Source organism: Suncus etruscus, chromosome 4 (genome assembly GCF_024139225.1).
Source record: "Suncus etruscus isolate mSunEtr1 chromosome 4, mSunEtr1.pri.cur, whole genome shotgun sequence".
NCBI classification, from domain to species: Eukaryota; Metazoa; Chordata; class Mammalia; order Eulipotyphla; family Soricidae; genus Suncus; species Suncus etruscus.
This window is the reverse complement of record NC_064851.1, coordinates 78,139,385-78,163,977: the sequence shown is the minus strand read 5'-3', so window position 1 is coordinate 78,163,977 and position 24,593 is coordinate 78,139,385. Positions and strand designations below refer to the sequence as shown.

General features: G+C 36.2%; 1 protein-coding gene across 1 annotated transcript in view; it reads right to left on the bottom strand.

Annotated features, from left to right (window-relative positions):
• The window catches only part of AFG1L (AFG1 like ATPase), a 249,257-nt gene that overhangs the window by 92,018 nt on the left and 132,646 nt on the right, over positions 1–24,593 (bottom strand). Inside the window, exon 8 of the mRNA XM_049771195.1 lies at positions 18,006–18,088. Coding sequence (XP_049627152.1) covers positions 18,006–18,088 — 83 coding nt within the window. The remainder of the gene's footprint in view (positions 1–18,005; positions 18,089–24,593) is intronic.

The following is a 24,593-nucleotide window of genomic DNA, read 5'->3' as shown; positions in this document are numbered from 1 at the left end:
CCCCTTTTGTCATGAATGTAAACAGTGACATAAACACCAGTAACTGAGGTGAGATGATGAAATTAAGTGACATTCTTCAGTTCTGGGTAACTGTCCCATGCATGAGGTGCTGTTACACAGGAAGGTCTGTATAATGAGTAAAAGCAAAACTACCCTCCAATAATCAAAATCTGACCACAGTAAAATAATCTTTCTGAATAAGCAGTTACTTGGATAAAGATGTAGCTCAGTGGGAGAGCACTTGCCTTGCTTGCATGAGTGAGGTGCTGCTTAGATCCACAATATCACAAAGCAAAAACAAGTTATTCCATTCAAATATTTTTGGTTGGTTTGTGTGCATGTATGCATATGTATGTGGGGGTTGATGGTATTTACAAAGCAGTGAAAACTTTCTTTTCATTATTTTTTTATTATTAATTTTTAAATAAATTCTTTAATTTGAATTGCCATGAGATAAACGGTTTCAAAGTTGTCCATTATTGAGTTTCATTCATACAGTGCAATGTATAACGCCCTTCAACAATGTCCTCAGTTTCCCTTCCCCACTCCTTTCTCTTCTCCCCTCACCTTTCTCTGTGGCAAATATTTTTCTCCCCTCTCCCTTCCTCTCTCCCTCCTTCTGTCTTTGTCTCTCTCTCTCTCTCTCTCTCTCTTTTTAGACACCATGGTTTGCATTATTACTACTGAAGGGATATCATGCATATCATTTTATCTCCTTTAAGCACCTAGTTCTTGTCCAGAGTGATCATTTCCAACTATCATGGTCAGTGGTCCCCTCTCTGCCCTAACTATACTCCCTCACTATTTGTGGTAAGCTTCCTACCATGGACCCGTCCTTCTGGCACTCAGTGCTACTGTCTTTGGATATTATTACACTAACATATTCTCATTCTCATTCTCTCTCTCTCTCTCTCTCTCTCTCTCTCTCTCTCTCTCTCTCTCTCTCTCTCTCTCTCTCTCTCTCTCTCTCCCTTGTTTTATGGTCACACGCAACAGCACTCAGGGTTTACTCCTGGCGCTATGCTCAGAAATCACTCCTGGCAGGCTAGGGGGACCATATGGGATGCCGGGATTTGAACCACCATACTTCTGCATGTAAGACAAATGCCCTACCTCCATCATATCTCTCCGGCCCCTTATCTCTTTTTTTTATACTCCCCAAATGAGTGTAATAATTTTATTCTAAACTTTTTCCTTGATTCTGTAAAGGCCTGGTAAAAATCCACTCATTTCATCGCTTCTGTCACCTTTTGTTAAGGTCAGAGAGGCTTTAGTGGAGGGGTAGGTTTCTGTTTTCTGTGAAGTAGCACCACTGTGTCTTTAAGTCACAAAAGCATTGGAAAAGTACTGCTTTGTTGCCAGGAAATTTGGCAAAGATTCCTACAGGAATTCTGTGAGTACAGTATCCCAGATTTAAAAAGTCTGATTGCTTGAGAAGTATGAGAATCATGATTTATTTTTCTATGTGAAATTAGTAAACAGAAAGGAAAGTAATCAGCTGAAGAAAAATTTGAGAAAAATTTCTACTGCTGAAATCAGGCTTTCAACATAAAACTCAGACCCAAGAAACAAAATGTAAAAAAAAAAAAAAAAAAAAGGAAAAGGAAAAAAAAAAGACCTTATTATTGTTGGATCATTTGAAATTCTTCACAAAAATTCCAAAACAAGTGGAGGTTTCTAGAAGAGGGTCACACATGAATTTAAATGGAAATTAATTTCTTCAAGAACCTCCCACTTCATTAAGATTGACTCAAGGGGACAGAATGCTAACCATACTTCCCCCTTTATCCCCTTTTAAAAATCAACAGCTTGTTAAGGTATCAACAAGTAGAATAGAGTTGGCTTTCCTTCATCCCGCTCTCTCCATGTTCTCTATTCCAAGAGCCAAAGTTGATTCAATGAGGGAGAAATTTCCCCTTCCTCTTAGAGTTCTTGTGCCAAACTTTGCTGGCAGTGTGCCTTCGTACTCTCCTGATTCCTTGTGCATTCATGCTGTACAGCTCTTTGTGCTCATACCAAACATAATCTGGGGCTGGAGGCAGGTCTAAGATTAAGTTGGTTTATACTTGCCCAATAATAAAACAGACTTGGTTGCATTTCAAATCCTGTAGGTTTGTTTTACATAACGGAATCAGTTGTTAGATGGATTTTGGCCTATTTATCTTTTTTTCAATCACTCAAAGGCTTAATTGACTGCTCAGAGATCCCTTTCAGACTCTAAATTTCCCACCCTTCTCAATCACCTGGAGAGTAATTCACCTGGTCCCATTTATCTTGACCTGTGTATAATGCAGAAAGTGGAAACTAGCACCATTAGTTCTCAAATTCCAGCCCTTTACCTACACTACTTGGTCCTAAACTCCATATAAAATGTCTACCAAGTCTATATATTGTAAGCTCCTATAAAAATCAATAGTATAATGTGTAGAATCGTAACTTTTTCAGAAATTTTCAGAAAGGCTATAAAAATTGAGGATTAAAAACAATTTTTAATTAAAGAAGCTGGAAAGTAAGAAGCCTAATATGAAAGTAACATCCACCTGGGAAGGAATGCCCAGGGAATTCTTAAAGAGATGCACTATAAGTAATGAAAGACTTTGCCAGACTGTCTTTCTTTTGTGAAATGTGTGATGAAGGGAGCATAAAATGTAGTCTCAGATTGAATAATGAGAGGTTTAAAAAAATATAAATGTTCTTTCTGTGTATTTTATATGTGTACATGTATATTAACTAATATATATTATGTATATCTTATTTAAACTTCACTAAATGACCATAGGTATATATTTTGTCAATGTGTTTGGCTATAATGGTAGACCACCTCTATTCAGGTTCTGCTTGGTGTCTGGAAAACAAACACTGTGATGTACTCCTGTCAAATTATATTTCAATTAGGGAATAAATGATAAAAGGTGTGCTGAGCTTCTGATATTGAAATATATTCAATATATTCAATATGAAATATATTCAATATTCCCAGGTGGATGTTACTTTCTTATTAGGCTTCTTACTTTCCAGCTTCTTTAATTAAAAATTGCTTTTAATCCTCAATTTTTATAGCCTTTCTGAAAATTTCTGAAAAAGTTACAATTCTACACATTACACTATTGATTTTTATAGGAGCTTACAATATATAGACTCGGTAGACATTTTATATGGAGTTTGGGACCAAGCAGTGTAGGTAAAGGGCTGGAATTTGAGAACTAATGGTTTTTCTGTTTTCCTTTTTAGATAAGAATCCAAAAGTATCAAAACATTTTAATAACTTTTAAATTTCAAACTCCTTGAGTTAATTCAAAATAATTAATATTTAAATGTGTATCTAAATTACATCAAAAAAGACAATTTTGTGGTAGGCAGTAATTACATAAAGTAGGAAGTTGTTCATTGTTTACTCTACTATACAGTGTAAGTTTGTAATGTCATAGGCAGGGGCGGATTCATTCATGAACTATCAATAGGTCACATGAAGAAGAAACTGCTACACAACTACTTTGAGACTCATTTATATTTCTTCACTGTGCAGCTCTTTTCCCAGCCTAGAGCACTGGTTACTACCATTATCAATCATTTGGTTATCAAGGTTAAGAGAACATACAATGCTTCATTTTGAATTTGTAATATTTTAGATTGAACAGCATTTTATACTTCTTACTTTCCATAAAGGTTTATACTAAAACATAACAAAAATTAAGAAAAATAAAAGAATTTAAATGTTGGCAGGATGTCATCTTATTCAGTCTCTATAAAAAATAGCATGAAAATTTCTCCAAAAAGTAAGAAAGGAATTCCCACATCACCCAGTGATATGCACAAAATACAAAATCACTCATTATTAAAGATATTATATCTATCTTCATTGCAACACTTAGTACAATATTTGGGATATGGAATAATCTAAATGCTCAAAGATATATGAATGAATAAAGAAGTTGTAGTATAGGTACACTGTAACTGTAAAAATGATGAAATCATACATTTCACTGTAACATGTAAGAATTGGAGAGCATCATGTTAAGCGGCATTATTAATAAATAAGATGAAGAAGGTCAAGTGATAAGATGTTATCACTCACAGTGGTATAGAGAGACAAAACAAGGAAATTGCCTGTATCAAACTATGATAAAATTAATTTTAGAAAGGAATGGGAAGGTGATTGAGAAAGCCAACTAAAGGTGACATAGGTACAGTAGTGGAAGATCTTGGGCACTTTGATGATAAGAAAGGGGGTGTTGCAGTGACTTTGTATAGCAATATCATAAACATTAACATTATTATAACAATTACCTAAACAATAACAATAAAATTTCAAGTTACAGGGCCAGAGTGATAGCACAGTGGCGGGGTGTTTGCCTTAACTCGGGATGGACCCAGGTTTGGTTCCTGGCATCCCATATGGTCCCTTGAGCATGCCAGAAGTGATTTTTGAGCATAGAGGCAGGAGTAATTCCTGAGCATTGCTGGGTGTGACCCAAAAACAAAAACAAACAAAAGTATATATTATGTAAATTTCAACCATATCTAGGCAAAATATATTTCAAAACAAAGACTGATTAAAATTTAAAAGGATATGTCAAAGTGATAAGAATAAATCCATGAGAATGTTATATGTCAATCACTATAACAGAGCCTAAAATACATGTTCCAAAAATTATAGATGATGGGAAACATAAATGAAGATGTCAACATTTAACTTTCAGTAATGGTCAGAACAACTAGGAAGAACAATAGGAAGTTTAAACCTTAATCTGTACTAAACCAAATTAGTCCCAACAGATAGCTATAAAAATACTTCATTCAATAATAGCTAACTATACATTATTCTAAAGTGCATATGGAATATTCAAGGCAAGATTATATCACAGGTCATAAAAGGCTTAATGAATTTTTAAAATGTTAAAAGAATATGAAGTTTGCTCTCCAATCACAATGTTGTGACAGAAAGACATTTGGTAAATTCACAAATGTGTAGAAAATAAATAGCACACTAAGTGAAAAAGGAGCCAAAAAAAAAAAAAAAAAAGAAATCAAAAGAGAAACTGGAAAGTACTTCGAAACAATAAATATGAAGACACAGCATATCAAAACTTATGGGATCCAATTCACATAGAACCTATAGAGCAATTTATACTACATAAGAGGAGCAGAGCCAGTCTCTATCCACAGAATGGGAGAAACTATTCATCCAATATCCATCAGATAAGGGATTAATATCTAAGATATAAAAGGCACCAACAGAACTTAGCAAGAAGAAAAAAATCTAACCCCATCAAAAAATGGGGAGAAGAAATAAACAGACATTTCCTCAAAGAAGAAATAAAGTTGGCCAAAAGGGACGTGAGAAATGTTCCCCACATCACTAATTGTTAGGGAAATCCGAACAACAATGAGATTTCATCTCACACCACAGAGACTGTCATACACACAAAGAACAAGAACAACTAGTGCTGGCACAGATGAGGGAAGAAAGAGACACTCATTCACTGCTAGTGGGAATACTGACTGGCCCAACCTTTTAGGAAAACAATATGGATATTCCTCATAAATCTAGAAACTTGAGCTTCTATCCAGCAATAGCACTTCTAAGACTATAACCTAGGAATCCTAAAACCATGCAGAAAAGCCCTCTGCATTCCTATGTTCACTGCAACACTAATTACAATAGCCAGAATCTGGAAATAACTCAAGTGCCTGAGAACAGATGAGTGGGTAAAAAAACCTGTGGTACATCTACACAATGGAATACTATGCAGCTATTAGGAAAAATAAAGTTAGGAAATTTGCTTATACATGGATGGCTATGGAGATTATTAATTTGAGTGAAATACATCAGAGGGAGGAGAATAGAGAAAGAATAGTTTCACTCATTTGTGGGATATAAAAAAATAAAAATATGGTAATAATATCCAGAGACAATAGAGATAAGGATCAGGAGGACCTGTCCATGGTAGGAAATCTGCCACAAAGAGTGGTGAATGCAGCTAGGATAATGAATAGTCCACTGTGACAATGATAGTTGGAACTGATCAGTCTGGATAAGAACTGGGTTCTGAAAGGGTATAAAGTGATATGCATGGTATTAACAATATCACAAACCACAGTGTCTAAAAGAAAGACAGACAGACAAAGAGAGAAAGGGAGAAGTAAAATGTCAGTCCCAAAGTCAGGTGGGGGAGGGCAGGTAGGAGGGAAACTGGGGACATTGGTGGTGGGAAATGTGCACTGGTGAAGGGTGGTGTATACTCTATGAATGAAACTCAACCATGAGTTTTGTAGCCATGGTGCTTAAATAAAGTAGTTATATTAAAAATAAGAAGAAAAGCAACCTCAAATCAATTATCTAAATTTCCAGTGTAGGAATTTGACAAAGAAGAGAAACTTAACCTACAATAAAGGCAAGGAAGGAAATAATAAAGATCAGAATAAAAATGAATGAAATTGAGAATAGAGAAATAGTATAGCAAATCAACAAAACCAAAGTTTGCTTTTTGAAAAAGTGAACAAAATTCATCACACTTTCTTCAGTTAGATAGACCTATGAAGAAGAGGTAAATTACTCAACTTAATAGTACCGGGAATCAAAGAGAAAATATTACTATTAGCCTTATACAAATTGAAAGATGTTAACAATGGTATAACAAAAATATTAAATAACATAAGATAATTCCTAAAAACACACGAACTACTGAAACTGACTCAAGAAGAGAAAATCTAAATAGAAGAGGGAACATTCCCAGTTTATTCCTGAAACTAACTGCTTGAGAACTAAACTTTGTCTCTCTCTGTCTCTGTCTGTCTTCCTCTGGTATTTGGTCCACACCAGGTAGATCAGAGATTACTCTAGGCTTGAGACTTGAGCATCACTCTTAGTAGTACTCAATGAACCATACAGTTCTGAGGATTGAATCCAGGCTTCCTTCATGCAAAGTATGTACTTCAGCCCACTGAGTTAATTCTCTTTCCCTGTTCAATCTTTTTTAGCTACTTTTCTTCCCTTTACTGATAGTGAAATGAGCAAGGATTAAACAGATAACTGACTGTGGTGCGCACACATCTATCTGAGGTACTCACTGGGAGTTACACATAAGGTTGCAGTGCTCACAAAGTTGGTCTTGGAGCATCCAAGAATTGTGAGGCTTGTGCACATCCCGATTTTAGTGCTCATAGAAGCCACATCATTTTAGCTGTGGTCTCACACACTACCTGACTGCTATACAGCTGGAAATTGCTTGTGACTCTAGGGATCACAGAGGGCAAAACTGCCAGGTTCAAACAGCAGAGCTTCCAGAATGGTGCTCAGCACTAAGGATCAAACTCACAACCTTATTATGCAAAGCCTGTGTTCTAAATCACGGTGTTCTAAGCCACTTGGGCTATCCTGTAAAGCTGAAGACTGACCACTTTTTATGACAGAATATATCATTATTATTATATTTTTCACTTGAGGTTTTAGGCAGATAATTAAGCCAGAAAAGTAAGTAAAGCCTATCCAGAATAGAAGGAAGTAGGAAATCATTCTATGTGCAGATAGCATGACTTGTATGTGGAAATTACTAAGAAACCTAAGAAACAAATTAGAACTTAGGACAGAGGCAATGGAACAGATTCTCAGAGACAGCCCAGAACAAATATGATAACATCTTGATTTCTGGGAGAATAAAGGACAATGATACTCAAAAAACAAAGTGTTACTTTGTGTGCTGCCCTAGAAAACTAATAAAGCATTCCATAATCAGAGGACTTAATACTATATCCTCCAATGTGATATACAGTTTCAACACAATCCCAATTTCTCTTTAGAAATTGACACGCCTCTGGTAAAACACATAGATAAATTCAAAGGAATCAGAATAGCTAAAGTAATCTTGGGTAGTACTGATGGGGATAGAACATATTTTGGCTATCATAAGCACCTGACTTCAAATTTTTCTGCAAAGTTATATGTTGATTTTTTTTTTTACAGTGCCAGAGATTGAGCTCAGGACCTCATGCAAGGCAAGAGCTCCACCAGATGAACTGAATCCTGTGCCCCAAGGTTATTATAATCAAAACAGTGAGATAATGATATAAAGATAGAATAGTAGGTCAATGAGGTATTTGGAGGGACCAGACAAAAACTCTTACTTTTACAGTCAATTGACTTTCCACAGGTACACAACCCCATTTTCTTCACACACTGAGATATGTGGATATCCACATATGCTTGAAAAGAGAGGGTCTTATATCTAAATGTCATTTAACACTGTCTCAGTCAGCAAGTAATTGCAGCCAACAATGTATATGTACATATATCAAATATAGGGCTCAAAAAGGAATCTCATATAGCCTAGCATGTTATAGTCTACAGGTTTGAGAAATCATACCCTATAACAGCACCACATAATAAAAATGCCCAAAACTTACTCAGAAGGTAACTACATTATTCAATGACACATGACTGCATACAGAAAACCAAAACTCAATTATAAAAAGACAAATGATGGGGCTGCAGTGATAGTACAGTGGGTAAGGCACTTGTGTCACATTTAGCAACCCGGGCTCAATCCCCAGCATCCCTTATGGTCCCCTGACCCACCAGAAGAAATTTCTGAGTGCAAAGCAGGAGTAACAACTGAGCACTTTAGGTGTGGCCTAAACCCTTTCCCCCAAAAAAGACAAATGTGGGGCCAGACAGATAGTATATGCAGGTAGGTCTCTTGCCTTATATGTTGTCAACCCAGGTTTTTATTTTTTTAATTTTTATTTTGATCATAATGGCTTACATATCTTTCACAGTAGTATTTAAGGTACATATTAACACTGAATCAGGGGAATACCCATCACCAAATTTGTCCTCCCCCATCCCAGTTTCCTTTCTGCAACCCATATACCCCATCATCACCCCCCGGGCTGCTAGAGTAGGTAGTCCCCTCTTTGTCTAGCTTACTATTAGTAATCATATATCTGTTTGGTCCTTCTGAGCACAGAGCCAAGAGTAAGCCCTACGCACAGCCAGATATGGTCCACCCCCAAAATAATAATAGACAAATAATTTCAATATCATTATAACTATGTTACTGTAACTATAAAGATTTTTTAAAAGACAAATGACTCAACTGAAAAATAAAATCTCTGAAGTCTTTTCTTCTAGAAGATACACACATGACAAGCACATGAAATAATTCTTTATCAAGCAGAGAGATGAAAGTAAAAATAACAATGAATGGGGCCGAAGAGATGGCATGGAGGTAATGTATTTGCCTTGCATGCAGAAGGTGGGTGGTTTGAATCCTGGCATCCCATAGGGTCCCTCGAGCCTGCCAGGAGCAATTTCTGAGCATAGAGCCAGGAGTAACCCCTGAGCAGTGTGACCCAAAAATAAATAAATAAATAAATAAATAAATAAATAAATAAATAGCAATGAATATTATTTCCACTCTATAAGATAGTGTTAAGGCTAGAAAGACCAATAAATCAGAAAGCAACAGCTTCTTATGAGCTTGTGAATTAGAAAATTATTATATTTTATCATTTTAAATAATAATGAGTGGGATAAATGTTTATTTATGTTCGTTTATTTTTAGGTCACACCCTAAAGAAATCCTAATAAGGATCCTAATAAGGTCCATAAACTGCAAATTGCTGATTAGTTCCTTAAGTCTTTTTTCTACTATAGGCTCCATACCTACACACCATTTAAAAAAAAAAAACATTTAATTTTCTGAGAGATAAGAGTTTTTGGGCTACATCTAGCAGTACTCAGAAGTTACTCCTGGCTCTGTACTCAGGGATCACTTCTGATGATTCTTTGGGGACTATGTGTGATACCAGGGATCAAACCTGGGTCTCCTATGTTAAGCTTAAACTGTTAAGCTATGTTAACTTGCTGGCCCTCTTATTTCCTTTTATAGGAAGTGATTTATCTATGTCATTAAAAATAAACCCTATAGGGCTAGATAAATAGTTCAAAAAGACAAGTCATGCTTTACATGTAGAAGGCCCAGATTCTATCTTCATGCATACCACCACAGAGCCAGGAGTAGCCATGAATTTTTCAAGTGTGGCAAAATAACCTAAAGTCCCCCAAACCACACTCTACACTTTGATTAAGATACTCTGATATACTCTGATGATTTAAAAAAAAAAAAAAAAAGGTATCTTTAGGGCCCGTGTAATAGCACAGCAGTGGGGCATTTGACTTGCACATGGACGGCCCGAGACAGATCCCCGGCATCCCATACAGTCCCTAAGCCTTCCAGGAGCAATTTCTGAGCACAGAGACAGGAGTAACACCTGAGTGCCTCCAGGTGTGGCCCCAAAACAAATAAACAAAAATACCAACACTATATTTATACACAGATCCAGAAAGAGCCTCTGAGTATGGCTGGTTAGTCTCAAGCCACAAGATAAAATGTACCTGATATGATAATGAGAGTCTGGGGAATAGGCAGAAGTACCCTAGAAACAATGGAGAACCAGAAGTGGCAATTTCACTGTCAAAGTTTGGGTGTGGGAAGATAAGACAATGTAGTTAAGAAATGTTTCAATCTTTTGATCTCTCATTTGGAAACAACCATTTGGAAAGGGAGCAAACAGGAAAAGTTTGGACGGTGAAGTATGTTTTAACACATATGAGCTTCCATCTTTGTTTTCATAGGCCTGCCTTTTTATCTTCTAAAGCTAAGTTCTAAACTGGAATTTGTGTGGTTTTTTTCCAGGAAACATTTTTTAAAAATATTCAAAGATGTATTCTCAGAAATAATTTTCTATTTGGAATAAGAGATGCTTCCAAAGTAGAAAATTAAGAGCACTTGAAATATAAAACTTCTATTAGTTTAAATAAGAAAAAATTAAATATATATAAAAAATCATTTTCAAATCTATTGAAAAGATGAATGACTACATAACCTATATTTAAAAAGTAAAAATATATGAATATTCGAGCTATATCTTAAGTTATATTGTTCATCATTTTCAGTATGACTCATAGTGTCCACATTTACATGGAAATGAAATAGTCTTGAAAAATTTAATTGAAGTATTCAATAAATGACTAATGTGTCCAAATGTAATTTTACTGAAATGGTGGGTAAATTCAGTGAATCAGAACTCAGTGAAAGGGTTCTCTGGCTTCTCTGAGGTTAAAAGTCATGCAAGTGTTTGTTATCCACAGGGATGACAGTCTTCCTCAGTTCTCTCATTCTCCCACATAGTTTTCTGATCATGCAAGAATTCAATCCCATTATGCATGAATTAATAATATGCAACTTTAGCCTCTAAGTAGAATAAAGAAAGTTCTAGGCCCAATCCTTCCTTCCACTCTTTTAGTTGAGTTAAAAGTCTTCAAGTACATTATAGACATGTCTCAAAAAAAATAAGAACTGAGCTTTCATAGAAGCTAAAATTTTACAACTTGGTACTTACTCGAAGGGCCCCAAAGCACTATTTTGAAAAGATATTTGCGCTCCAATATTCATTGCAGTATTATTAACAATAACCAACATTTGGAAATAACCCAAGTATCCTAAAACAGATAAGTGGATTATAAAACTGCAATAGACATACATAATAGAATCCTACTCAGCTCTAAATAAAGATGAAATCATGCAATTTGCAGCTACTTGCATGGAACTAGAAGATAACAGGGTGAGTGAAATTAGAGGAGAGGAACAATGTAGAATGATCTCTGAAATGTAGGGTATAATAACATAGCAAAGAAATAGCAAATAGCCAAAGGCAGTATAACCTGAGAGTTGGTCTACAGAACTGAGATTACCAAGAACTGGGGTAAGGTGAAGAAGATAGGTGGATTGGAGGAGACTGTAAAAATTGGTAGAGTGAAACTGATACTCTGATGATAGGCACTGTGTTGGAATGCATGCATGAAACTCTATCATTAACAGTACTGTAAATCACTATATGTGATATATAACAGTATTGTAAATTTTTAGTAAATCTCAAAAATTGGAAAAAAATTCTTACAGGAAAGCCATGGCTTCAGTGTTGAGAACAGGGTATTTGTGAGTATAAGGGCAATAAAATTTGTTTTTAGGAACCTTCCTTAATCCCTACACCCAACTATTCAATTTAGTAAAAGAAACTATACTACTCAGTTCCTAAATAAAAAAATAGAAAAGGTGGTGGAAAGACAAATCCAAGACAACCTACCAATTAAGTATTTAAAAAGTAAATAAAGACTTTCATAAGTATTTTAAAGTTTTAAAATAAGACCCTTCATAGCAGATGGCTTTGTTGATATCTCATGGATCCATTAGCAATGGTGTTTCCTATCTGAAGAAGATACTCATTGCATATAGAAAATAATATGTAATGTCCCCAGTTTCCAAGCTAAAACCAAACCTTAAGTAGTTAAATTTCTGGAAGGTTTGAAATAAAGCTACTCTTAGTAAGCACCAGAAAATTCAAAATAAATTACTGGCTCAAGTCCTGACCCTAACACATGCTGGAAGCCCAATCCAATCCTTGGTTGACCTGTTTGGATTTTGGAAAAATTATACTCCAGATAGAGGAATCTAACAGAACCCAATCTGCCAAGTAACTACAAAGAAAATTACATTATGCTCATCCTCAAGGAGTTCATGTAGTAAGAACAGAATGAAAAAAATGACAGCCATGGAGTCTTCTAATCTATGCAAATTTTTAATTATCTGCATTCAAATTTTCTATAGTTTTTAATTTGTTAAATTATCTGATTTTTTATTATTAAAAATTATTGGACTGGGTCAAAAACATCTGGAATCAGTTTATAATTTCTAAAGTTACTGTGATATAAAATAACTAAAGTGGATTACATGTCAACATACACTTTTTTTGTATAAATTAATGTTTTTCTTGAGAAGATGCCATTAGGGACATACCTGGTAAAACTGGGAGCTATTCCCAGTGTAGAACTAAGGGGCTTGCTCTGAATAGGTTCAAGGGATGATGTAGAACCACAGATAGTCAGGGAACTATGTTCAGGTTAACTATGGGGAGCAATAGGTTAAACCAGGGTCAAAGCCATGGATCAAGGGACTCATACATTCAATGTATTGGGCTATCTGACTGACTCTATAAATGAAATCTTTCCTTTTTTATCTTTTTTTCAAGTTACTGGACTAGTTTATTTAGTATCATCCACATTATAGGCCACATGTTAAATATAGGAATTTAAGTATTAAGATGCTGTATTAAGTACTGTGTTAAGCATTAGTATTGGGGCATTCTGATTAGTATCAAGTATTAACTATTGAAACATTCAGATTAAATAAATGCAATCTTATATAACTAAGACAATACTATGAACCAAAGAAGTAGTTGAAATCAACCTTTAGGTGTAGCTATTCAAATCTCTGGTAATTCTTTAAAAAAAAAAAAAAACTTTACTTAAGCATCATGATTTCAAAAATGTTTGTAGCTGGGTTTCAGTCATAAAAAGATCACCCCCCTTTACCAGAGCAACATTCCCAGCACCAGTAACCGTAACCCCATCTCCCTCCTACCCAACCGCTGACTGGTAACTCCTAATTTAATTTAAACTGGTTGGGGGCAATTTTAATAAGCAGTTGGAAAGTAAGATTAATAAAGTACTTATTAAATGAATATTTCTATTTAGCTAAGATGATATATGGATTCTACTTATGTGATATTCTTTGACGTGCTTTATGTCCCCCTGCAGGAGAACTAGACATTTTAATTTTCTTTTCAGGGAGTTGAGAATTTAGTGAAAATGACAAGGGGATAGTCAGAAATAGTTTCAGATGTTTAGACAGAAGGTAATAAAGAAAAATGTGTGCCTTAATAGGACAAATTATGGCACAATAAAATGTGTTAAGAGGTAATGAATACATTTTCCTAATAGAACAGGATAGAAAATAGCCCAAATAATAAATGTTAATATGTGGGGCTGAAGAGATAGCACAGTGGCGTTTGCTTTGCAAGCAGGACCTAAGGTGGTTGGTTCGAGTCCCGGCAACCCATATGGTCCCCCGTGCCTACCAGGAGCTATTTCTGAGCAGATAGCCAGGAGTAACCCCTGATCACCACTGGGTGTGGCCCAAAAACCAAAAAAAAAAAAAAAAAAAAAAAAAAAAAGTTAATATGGGCCAGAGCAGTAGCACAGCTGGTAGGCATTTGCCTATTTGCCTTTGCAAGTGGCCAGCCCAGATTCAATCTCCGGCATCCTATATGGTTTCTTGAGTTGGCTAGGAGTAATTTCTGAGCACAGAACCAAAAGTAACCCGAGTGCCACTGGGTGTGGCCCCCAAACCAGAATGAATATTTATCTGACTCAGGATATTATCTCTTACTCTGTCATTAAAGAAATTATATACCACCAAAAGCTAATGTGAAACAACATATATTACATCCTTTGAGCCCTGAGTATCTAAAATTATTCTACAAACTGATAAAGCTCCCTGAAACAACACCAGGAACTAAGTTCCGTTGAGAGATTTCTTTTTTTTTTTTTTTTTTTTTTTTTGGTTTTTGGGCCACACCCGGTGACGCTCAGGGGTTACTCCTGGCTATGTGCTCAGAAGTCGCTCCTGGCTTGGGGGACCATATGGGACGCCGGGGGATCGAACCGCGGTCTGTCCTAGGCTACCGCAGGCAAGGCAGGCACCTTACCTCCAGCGCCACCGCCCGGCCCCCCGTTGGGAGATTTCTAACATCGCTCTGGCACCAACCTGTGCCATTCTGATATGACAACGAAGAAATGACAACTTGATCTAAGACCAGGTTGTCCTATCACAACACCTAACAGTAAGTGGAAATCAGAAGATGTATCGTCCTTTGATTTGTGCAAAAACCAAGAGCACTAACTACAGGAAACTGACTTTGACAACTGTGACTGGGCAGAACTTACCTTGGGACCAATAAGGAAAACCCTACCCTAGGCTGTAGCCTAGAACTCTTGGAAAAATCAAGATTTCTTCTTACAGAGGTCCAACTTTGACAACAGAGACTGAGCAGAACCTTTGGAACCATAATATCCTAGGCTTTGGCTTAGGGACTAAGCAAAAACAGGGAGCACTTGTTACAGAAGACTGAACACAACAATGATGGAACAGAACTTCTAGAACTGTAAAGACTCTATCCTAAACCTTGTCCTATGACTTGCGCAAATACCAAGATCGCTAGCTACAGTGGCCTGATTTTCTCATCCACAACTGAGAGGAATGTTTCCTGGCACCACAAAAAAGCCTTGGGATGTGGTAATGAGGAGCTAGTGGCTGATCCCATGACAGTATGCTTCAAGGGTAGAGAAACCCTGAATCTCTTAGGCCACAGGAATTCCCTTTCTTCCCCAATACTTACTGTGCCTATGCAAAAAAAAAAAAAACTGGGGGGAACACCAAACCCTGCCACTCCAGCACTCCTTTTTCTTGTTTTGTTTTGTTTGTTTGTTTGTTTTTGATATTATTTTCCTTTTCTTTTTTACTTACACTTTTTTCTTTCTTTTTCATTCTTGTGGTTATTATTTGGTGACTTTCTTTTGCTGGGTGCATTTCTTTTTTTTGGTAGTTGCTACCAATTTTTTCTTTTCTTTTTCTTACCCTTTTTATCTCCAACAGAATCACATAACTTGAATCATTCAGCCTCACAAATTGAGGTGGGGGGGAAAGGATAATACCAGGATCAGTTATATGAACATGTAGTGGAAATAAAAAATGATCAGACTTGAACACCAAACCCAAAGTCAATGACAACAGAATAGATACCCAATCTACAACAAGCTGTAAAGTGGAGACCAGTTACACTAGTATTCTGGGGGGTAAAGGAGGGAGATATGGGATGCATGGTGGGAACAGAGGTGGAGGGAGGACAACCCTGGTGGTGGGAATGCCCCTCACTCATTGTCACTATGTACTGTAAATATTACTGTGAAAGATTTGTAATGCACTTTGGTCACAATAAAAATTTATTTAAAAAAATAAATAAAATAAAATTATTCTACAATTTCTGAGATCATTTTAATTCCAAATTCTCCTTGGGAATACATTGCTCACCTTCCCCTCTAACTAAAGAGTAGCCCCAGACTATATTCTTAGCTATCAGGCTGTGAAAAAGTCCTTTTGATACTAAATTCACAAAGAAATCTTCTTTTCTGAAAGATTGAGTTAAATTCTATATATAAAGAAGAGTGTTGCATAATTATAGTGATAACCTCTATAAATTGCCCCTTTCAGATTCTGATACAGTTAAATTATTTTTTTTATTTTTTATTCCTTTAAAACTGTGTGGTTTACAAGACTGTTCATAATACAGTTTTTTTTTCCACATTACAAAGGTTTTCATTCTTGAGTTTTAGTCATATAGTGACACAGTTAAATTCTGTTTTCTTTGAATGCTTCCTTGAGGTATAAGCCTGAATTTCATTATGTTAAAAGTTTATTAGGAAGAGGAAGGAACAGTACAGGAAGTTTAGAGGGGAAAAAATGGCTAAGCACTAAACAAAAGCAACACTCCCACTTCCTGTTAGTGCTCTTCTGCACTGGAGAACAATTTTGTGACTGAGATTCAGTCTACTACTTTTAAGGAGCTGCTCATTAGGAAAATATTTTCATTGTTTCACATATATCACATTTTTCTAGAAAAACAGGAAAGGAAAAGCTTCTTTGAAAGAAAACACCTTTAAAACTAAAATATCTGAAGTAGATAGCAAATGTCAGGAAAAGGTTGTGAATAATATAAAAATTAAATATATATATATATATATATATATATATATATATATATATATATGGGGCCAGAGAGATAGCATGGAGGTAGTGTGTTTGCCTTGCATGCCGAAGGATGGTGGTTCAAATCCCAGCATCCCATAGGTCTCCTTAGCCTGCCAGGAGTGATTTCTGGGCGTAGAGCTAGGAGTAACCCCTGAGTGCTGCCGGGTATAACCCAAAAACAAAAACAAAACAAACAAACAAAAAATATATATGTGTGTGAAAAAGAAATAAAGGGGGGAATCCAAGCTAAAGCATGAACACACACACACACACACACACACACACACACAATTCTGGAAGAATTTTTTTGTAAATTCTAAAGTACTTTAAAGACAAAGTACTTAAGGGCAGATGAAGAACCTCCTATAATAATCATCAGGATCTGAATAATAAACTTAAATAGTCCCCTTGGTACACTGTAAAGTATGCAATTTTAATTATGTGATTTTTCTGGTTAATTTCTGCTTCAAAAACAGTAAAGTACTTCTGCTTACAAGGTGGTAGAGAAGAGAACTTTTCTGAACCTCTCATATGCGCGTTGTCATCAAAATTTAAATTAGCAGAAACATGCCTTTGAGTTAAATCACAATTAGCCCTTAGATCTATTTACTGAGAACCCACTATGTGCCAAACACTGGCAAAATACACTAAGGTTTTTTTCCCTTTTCAGGTTTTCACAAGTGACATTTTTAAACAAATGATATTTGTTTTTAACATTAACTGCACGTACTGAATACATCTATAATTACAAATTGCTCCTACTCAGGAGAGGCTTAGCTTTTAAAAAGACAAAATATCTACAGTTTTACTTGTGTGTATATATATACAATTCTTTTTTATCTCTGTGTATGGAAGTCAATCAACAATAATAAAAACAAACAGAGTGACAAAATAGAACAAAACAACAATTTGGAGAGGACAGAAATTGCACATTTGTCAGAAGATGTCCACAAATAATTAATTACTTTAGCTCAATAACATCTTTTCCTAATACTAGTAGAGTCTCCTATAATAGGATACTCATTACTTACTAACCATCTGTCATCACTCCTCCCCAAAAAACTAATTAGTGTTTTATCCAATCACACATTATAAATCTTGCAAATGTAGATGGCAAAAATATACAATTTAAAGAACTTAACATTATAACATTTTGTATTTTTAAAAATAACGAGTATCAAACTAGCCTTTCATGTTCTAATAATTACCCTGCTTATTTTCTCATTTTTTCCTGATGAGGAATTTTCCTTAATTATCAGACATTAAACTTAGAAAATTAAAATTAAAAAAAGAACTTACAGGTAGTAGAGTTTTCCTGCAGCAGGAAGTTCCCTTTTCCGGTAATCTATCCCAGAATCTAGCTGGACCGTGTTACAGTATTTCTACAATCCAAACACATCAAATATCTTTCTTTAAATAAGCAGTGGTTTAGAATTTAAATCTTTCCGCTACCTTTTTAAAACTTCTGAAAATCTTCTCAATAAAATATTATAATAAGAATAGGAAAAAGAGAACACATTTTAGAACAATAATAAATTGCAGTGTTAAATTATCAAGCCAAAACATCTCTACTTAAAAATAAAAGATTTGACAAAGGGGATCACTTATATTAGCAGCCCGGGGGCAAAGGAGGTGGATACGGGATGCATGCTGGGAACAAGGGTGGAGGGAGGACAACATTGGTGGTGGGAATGCCCCGATTCAATGTCACTATGTACCTAAATATTACTGTGAAAGATTTGTAATCCACTTTGGTAATAAATTGAAAAATTTAAAAAAAGAAGAGAAAAGAAAAGATTTGCAGCAATACTTCCTAAATCTTTGCTAAACTAGCACCAATTTTTTCAAATGACAATAATAGAGGTGGTTTATTTGGGGGTTGGGAGGCGAAAGTTATTCCTGGTACAGTGCTCAGGTCTTGCTCCCAGGGTACAAAGAATGGCTCCAATCTCTTTCACTGGCTTAAGAGATTTTTTTTAAATAGCTTTATTTGAGAAATAGAAGAGAGGACACAAAGAGAAAAAAATATATAAATATCATTCTCTCTCTCTCTCTCTCTCTCTCTCTCTCACACACACACACACACACACACACACACACACACACACACACACACACACACACACACAAGTGCTTAGGAAAGTGCTTAGGCCATGTTTGTGGTTTTGCTCTCAGAGATCACTCCTGGCATTCAGAAAACCACGGGTGATGCTGAAATTAGGACCAGAGTGGGACATAGGCAAGTCAAGTACCTTACTTGTACTATCTCTATGATCCCACCAAAAAAACTGTAATGCCCATTTCAATTATTCTGAAGTGAATCTGGGAGACTGTCAGAAAGAAGAACATGTAGATCTTAAATTACACTACACTATAGAGGGAGTGGGAGAAGGCCACACCCCAGAACATCAATATCCATATTTGAAACCAAATGATCAAAGTACAGGAATGCAGGGAGGCAATGAAACACAGACCCTCACTTCTCAATGGCTGCCACAGTCCTTACTCCCTAATTCCCTCTCCAGCCATCAGTGTCATCAGTTTCTTTTTCCTGTGGACAAATGCTTCAGTTTATGTCATCGTGGTCACTGATATCCTCTTTTTTTATTTTTTTTGTTTTTGGGCCACACCCAGCAGTGCTCAGGGGTTACTCCTGGCTGTCTGCTCAGAAATAGCTCCTGGCAGGCACGGGGGACCATATGGGACACCGGGATTCAAACCAACCACCTTTGGTCCTGGATCGGCTGCTTGCAAGGCAAACGCCGCTGTGCTATCTCTCCAGGCCCTGATATCCTCTTTTTCCAAATATTTCTTTCCCTTTCTACCTTCACCCCAGGGTGTATATGTTCATGAAAACACATGAATTCACTTATGAAAGCATATCAATTTTTGCTATACTTATTTGGTCAGTTCAGTTGGCTCTCTTTGGATGAGGGGAGAATATAAATATAACATGTGTATGTGGGGGCCAGAGTGAAAGGAAAGCAATGGCACAGCGGCCAACCTGGGACAGACCCAGGTTTGGTTTCTGGCTTCCCAAAATCATGCAGAGCCACAAGTAACCCCTGAGCACCGTTGGGTGTGACCCAAAATTCAAAACAAACAAACAAAAAAAAAAAACAAAAAACGTATGTATGTTTATGTATTTGGTGAAGGAAGGAATCTAAGGGTTTTTTTTAAATTATCATATCAAACTAGTAAGCTAGATTTTCAGAATGATTAAATATTTATAGACTTTTTGTTTTCATTCAACACGAATATGACTTTATGAAAACTTATAAAGGATATTCACTAATTTTATTAGTGAAAACTGCATTTTAGATGAAGGTAATTGTGGCAGATCTTATCAGTGAATACTGCAATAATCTGTCCCAATAAGTTGTGATAATGACATTCTAATGATCAAGAAGTGTGGAGGGTCTATGCTCCCTGTCTCCTGCATTTTGTGAGGATGGTGAAAATGAAGCTAAGCTTTAAAACCAATATGAACTTTCTAGGCAGCTTCTACTGTTAGCTGAAACCCTTACCCTGGAACACTGAACTGCCAGGTAAACATTACTCTGCCTGAAATTACCCTGCCCCTTAAAAAGGGGCCGGAGAAGTGGCACAGGTGGTGAGCCTTGCCTGCGCTAGCCTAGGACGGACAGTGGTTTGATCTCCCAGTGTCCCATATGGTCCCCCAAGCCAGGAGCGATATTTGAGCGCATAGCCAGGAGTAACCCCTGAGCATCACCAGGTGTGGCCCAAAAGCAAACAAACAAAAAGAGACTAAAGAACCCCAGGAAGAGATGTGAGGTCCAGATGATAAAGAGACCAAGACCAGGTGTAGCCACTCTCTTAAAAAGACATCCAAAAATTCTTACTAAACCTTTCTCAAATCCCTGACCCACATAACCTTAAAAAGATTATATAGTAATGCTACTGTAAGTCTCTAAATATAGAAGTCAGGGAGATAACTCAAAGGGTTACATTTTTACATGTGGGAGGTGAGAAGAGATGCCAAGCACCAAGCTAGGAGTGAGCACTAGGTGTGATCTCCAAACAAAAAGTAAATACGTTAACAAATAATATTGGGGTCCTCTGTTATGCAACAATAGATAATCAGAACTATAATATCTGGGCATATTTGAGAAATATTAACATTCTTCCTGATAGTGCATTCTGAGTTGTAGTATTATCCAAGGACTAGAGGCTGTTTATCATGTACATTAGAGGGACTCAAAGGTACATAACAGGGTAAGAAGATATTCCCCACTTCTGCTGTGCCTCAGCAGCTTATGGGCTTGGGGAAGTAAAAAGAAGTTTTGTTTTTCCTTCTTTTGTTTTGTTTTGTAGGGCCAAACCCTTGCATGCTCAAAAGGGCTGTTTCTGGTTTTATACTTTCAAGTGACTCTTGGCTGTGCTGGGGAATCATATGTAATGCAAGGATTTCAAACTGGGTTAACCATGCAAGACCAGTCAGTGCATTATGCCCTGTACACTCTGTACTCTCTGACCTCTAAACAAAGCTTTACATCATTAATATTAGAACATGTACCCTGGGGCCAGAAAGATAGCACAGGGGTAGGGCATTTGCTTTGCATGTGGCCAACACAGGACAGACCCGTTTCGAGTCCTGGCATCCCACCTGGTCCCCAGAGCCTGCCAGGAGCAATTTCTGAGCACAAAGCCAGAAGTAACCCCTGAGTGCTGCCAAGTGTGATCCAAAAACCAAAAACCAAAAAAGAAGATGAAGAACATGTACCCTGAAAGGCATATTACCCTTGCAGTGTTTGACTGGAACAGACAGGCTCTCATAAGGACATCCCTCATCATCATTCAACATAGCTCAAGCCTCACTCTCTCACATTCCTCAACTCTCTCAGACCCTTTAATCTATCTCATCAGAAAGCAATACAGGGCCCAGAGAGATAGCACAGCGGTGTTGGTCTTGCAAGCAGCCGATCCAGGACCAAAGGTGGTTGGTTCGAATCCCGGTGTCCCATATGGTCCCCCGTGCGTGCCAGGAGCTATAGCTGAGCAGACAGCCAGGAGTAACCCCTGAGCACAGCCGGGTGTGACCCAAAAACCAAAAAAAAAAAAAAAAAAAGAAAGCAATACAGCCCAAAGACAAGCATTCCACCCTCCCCTTGACACAAATCACCTACAAATGAAAAATTTACAGTCACCCCTCTCACTTCCTCAATTCTGTGTAATGTACTACTAACTCTTAAAAAAGAAATCATCCTCCCTCTTACCATTGGTACAATTATGGGGGGACACAGATAAGAACAATACTAAGAATGAACAAAAGACATTTGTTTAAGTAGCAACTGCCCCTCTCAATATAGTCTGGCATGAGAAGAGCAAATTATTCACAAGCTGCTTATACCACAGACAAAATACTAATCCATATAACTGTGCTTCTCTCTTTCTTTCAAACTACACTAGTCCTAATTTAGTCAGAATTTTTTCTTTTTCATTTCTTTGCTATTACAGAAATAAGGCTAATGGAAGTCATACAAGCTTCAATTTCTCCTTCTGGGTAACTAACTTCTCCCTCATATGAGTGATTAAGCCCTACCAAATGATTGCATTTGTACATTCACTAATCATCACTGAGGAATACATAATCAGCAGTAAAAGAACTATAACCAAAGCCCTTAGATGTTCCCTCTTAATTGTCTGAAAAAATACTAACACTTGGTTTATATTTTTAAAGAAAAATAAAACCTCAGACTTTTTGTAGCTGCGTTTTATTCGTGTGAGCTCCAATATTTAAAACATTTAACAGAAGAATAGAAGCAGGTAAAAGTTTAGCTATTTCCTGGATGAGAAAAAAATCTAGTCAATAAAGGGCATAATCTCAAAAGTAATTTTGCAATTTCCTAATTTTCAGGGATATTTACAAGATTATTACTACTATCTAATTCAAATGCATAAAACTAATCAGCTATCAAACAAATTTTATTTTAGAATAGTTTGTATATTTATGTGTACCAAGGACTGTTACAATTACAAAATCTAAAAATGCAATTAGAAAATTTGAGAAGAGAAAGAAGGGGAGTTAACACACACATTAGTCAGAGTCCTTTGATTTTAGAAACAAAAACGTACTGCCATGAAAACATATACTAACAGTTTATATTTTGCTAATATATTTATAAATATAAATATATATTTAGTAAGTCTAAATACCATTAGAAAAACAACCATCTTTAAGAATATATAGTTTTCTATGCTTGATTTTCCCTTCTTCCCAGTTAGAACAAAAAAAAAAACAATATTGTTGAGAAAATCCTCTAAAACCATATCTAACATATCATGTAAGAATAAAATGAGATAATAAAGGTTTGCCTACTTTAAATATTTTACAATTAAAAAATATTTTACAATATAAGTAATATTGTTTACTATAGAAAATTTGAAAAAAGAGAAAATACTCAACCACAAAGTGATTATATAAGTTAGGAATTTAAAGGATTTAAATTACTAGAATTTTTTTGATGACAACATTAAACTAATTCACTGGTTTTATACTTTTGCTTTTTGGTAAGTGGAATCAAACTTAGGGTCTCATACACATAGCACATACACCACCAATAAACTACATATCCAGCTCTTTACACATTGTAATAAGTAAGTTTAAAAAAAAAAAAAAGGTCAAGTGCTGGAGCTGGAGCAGTGGCGCAAGCAGTAGGGGGTTTGCCTTGCTCGCACTAACCTAGGACAGAGCGTGGTTTGATCCCCTGGAGTCCCTTCTGGTCCCCAAGCCAGGAGCGATTCTGAGCGCATAGCCAGGAGTAATCCCAAAGCATCACCAGGTGTGGCCCAAAAACCAAAAGAAGAAAAAAAAAAGGTCAAGTGCTTATAATTCCTCTAGTTCCACGATGTGAAACTATTCATAATTATCTACTAAGATCATTTTACTTAATTATTTTAAAATATGTATTTTTACTAAAAAGATAATTTTTACTTATAAAAATTCAAATATTGGGGCCGGAGAGACAGCATGGAGGGTAAGGCTTTTGCCTTTCATGCAGAAGGTCATCGGTTCGAATCCTGGCATCCCATATGGTCCCCCGAGCCTGCCAGGAGCGATTTCTGAGCATAGAGCCAGGAGTAACCCCTGAGCGATGCCGGTGTGACCCCCCCCAAAAAATTCAAATATTAAAAATATAAAGTAGAAATGAGTGGGCCAGAGAGATAGCAGGTATTATCGAATCCCATTCCCTACCTGACAAAAATAAATAAATAAACAAACCCAAAACAAGTAATCTAGTCTCTTATGCCCTTCAAGACTTTTCTATATGTAGGTGCAGATAAATAAAGTTGAGATTATGCTAAACACATGAATAGAAGATTCATTTTTTCTGAAAACTCAATCATTCATTAGAAAAATAATTATAAATTTAAAAACATGAAAACTACTAAAAATAAAATTCTGTGATTAAGTTATAAGTAAAAAGACAAGGAAGATACTGAATAAAAATGAGGCTTTTTCTTTTGTGGCAGCTACACATTCAAATATGCATTGCTGAAACAGCTACATAGCCTAAAAGTAACTGCTAGTTTCATTTAAAATAATCATGTGCATAATCTGAGCATAAACAATGGCGCAAAAAATTCAGTACATTGGAGTTGGAATGATAGTAAAAAGGGTAGGGTATTTGGCTTACACTTAACTGACCCAGGTTTGGTCCCAGGTACTCTATATGCTTCCCCAAATCCTACCAAGAGTAATCCCAAAGCAGAAAGCCTGTGTACTGCTAGGTGTGGCCCAAAATCAAACCAAAAACTTCAGTACATCTACTTCTACATATTTAAGCTTTGATATTTTAAGGATAACATATATACAGGAAGTACAAAAATCAGAAACTTGCCATCATAAATATGATCATTGTTCAC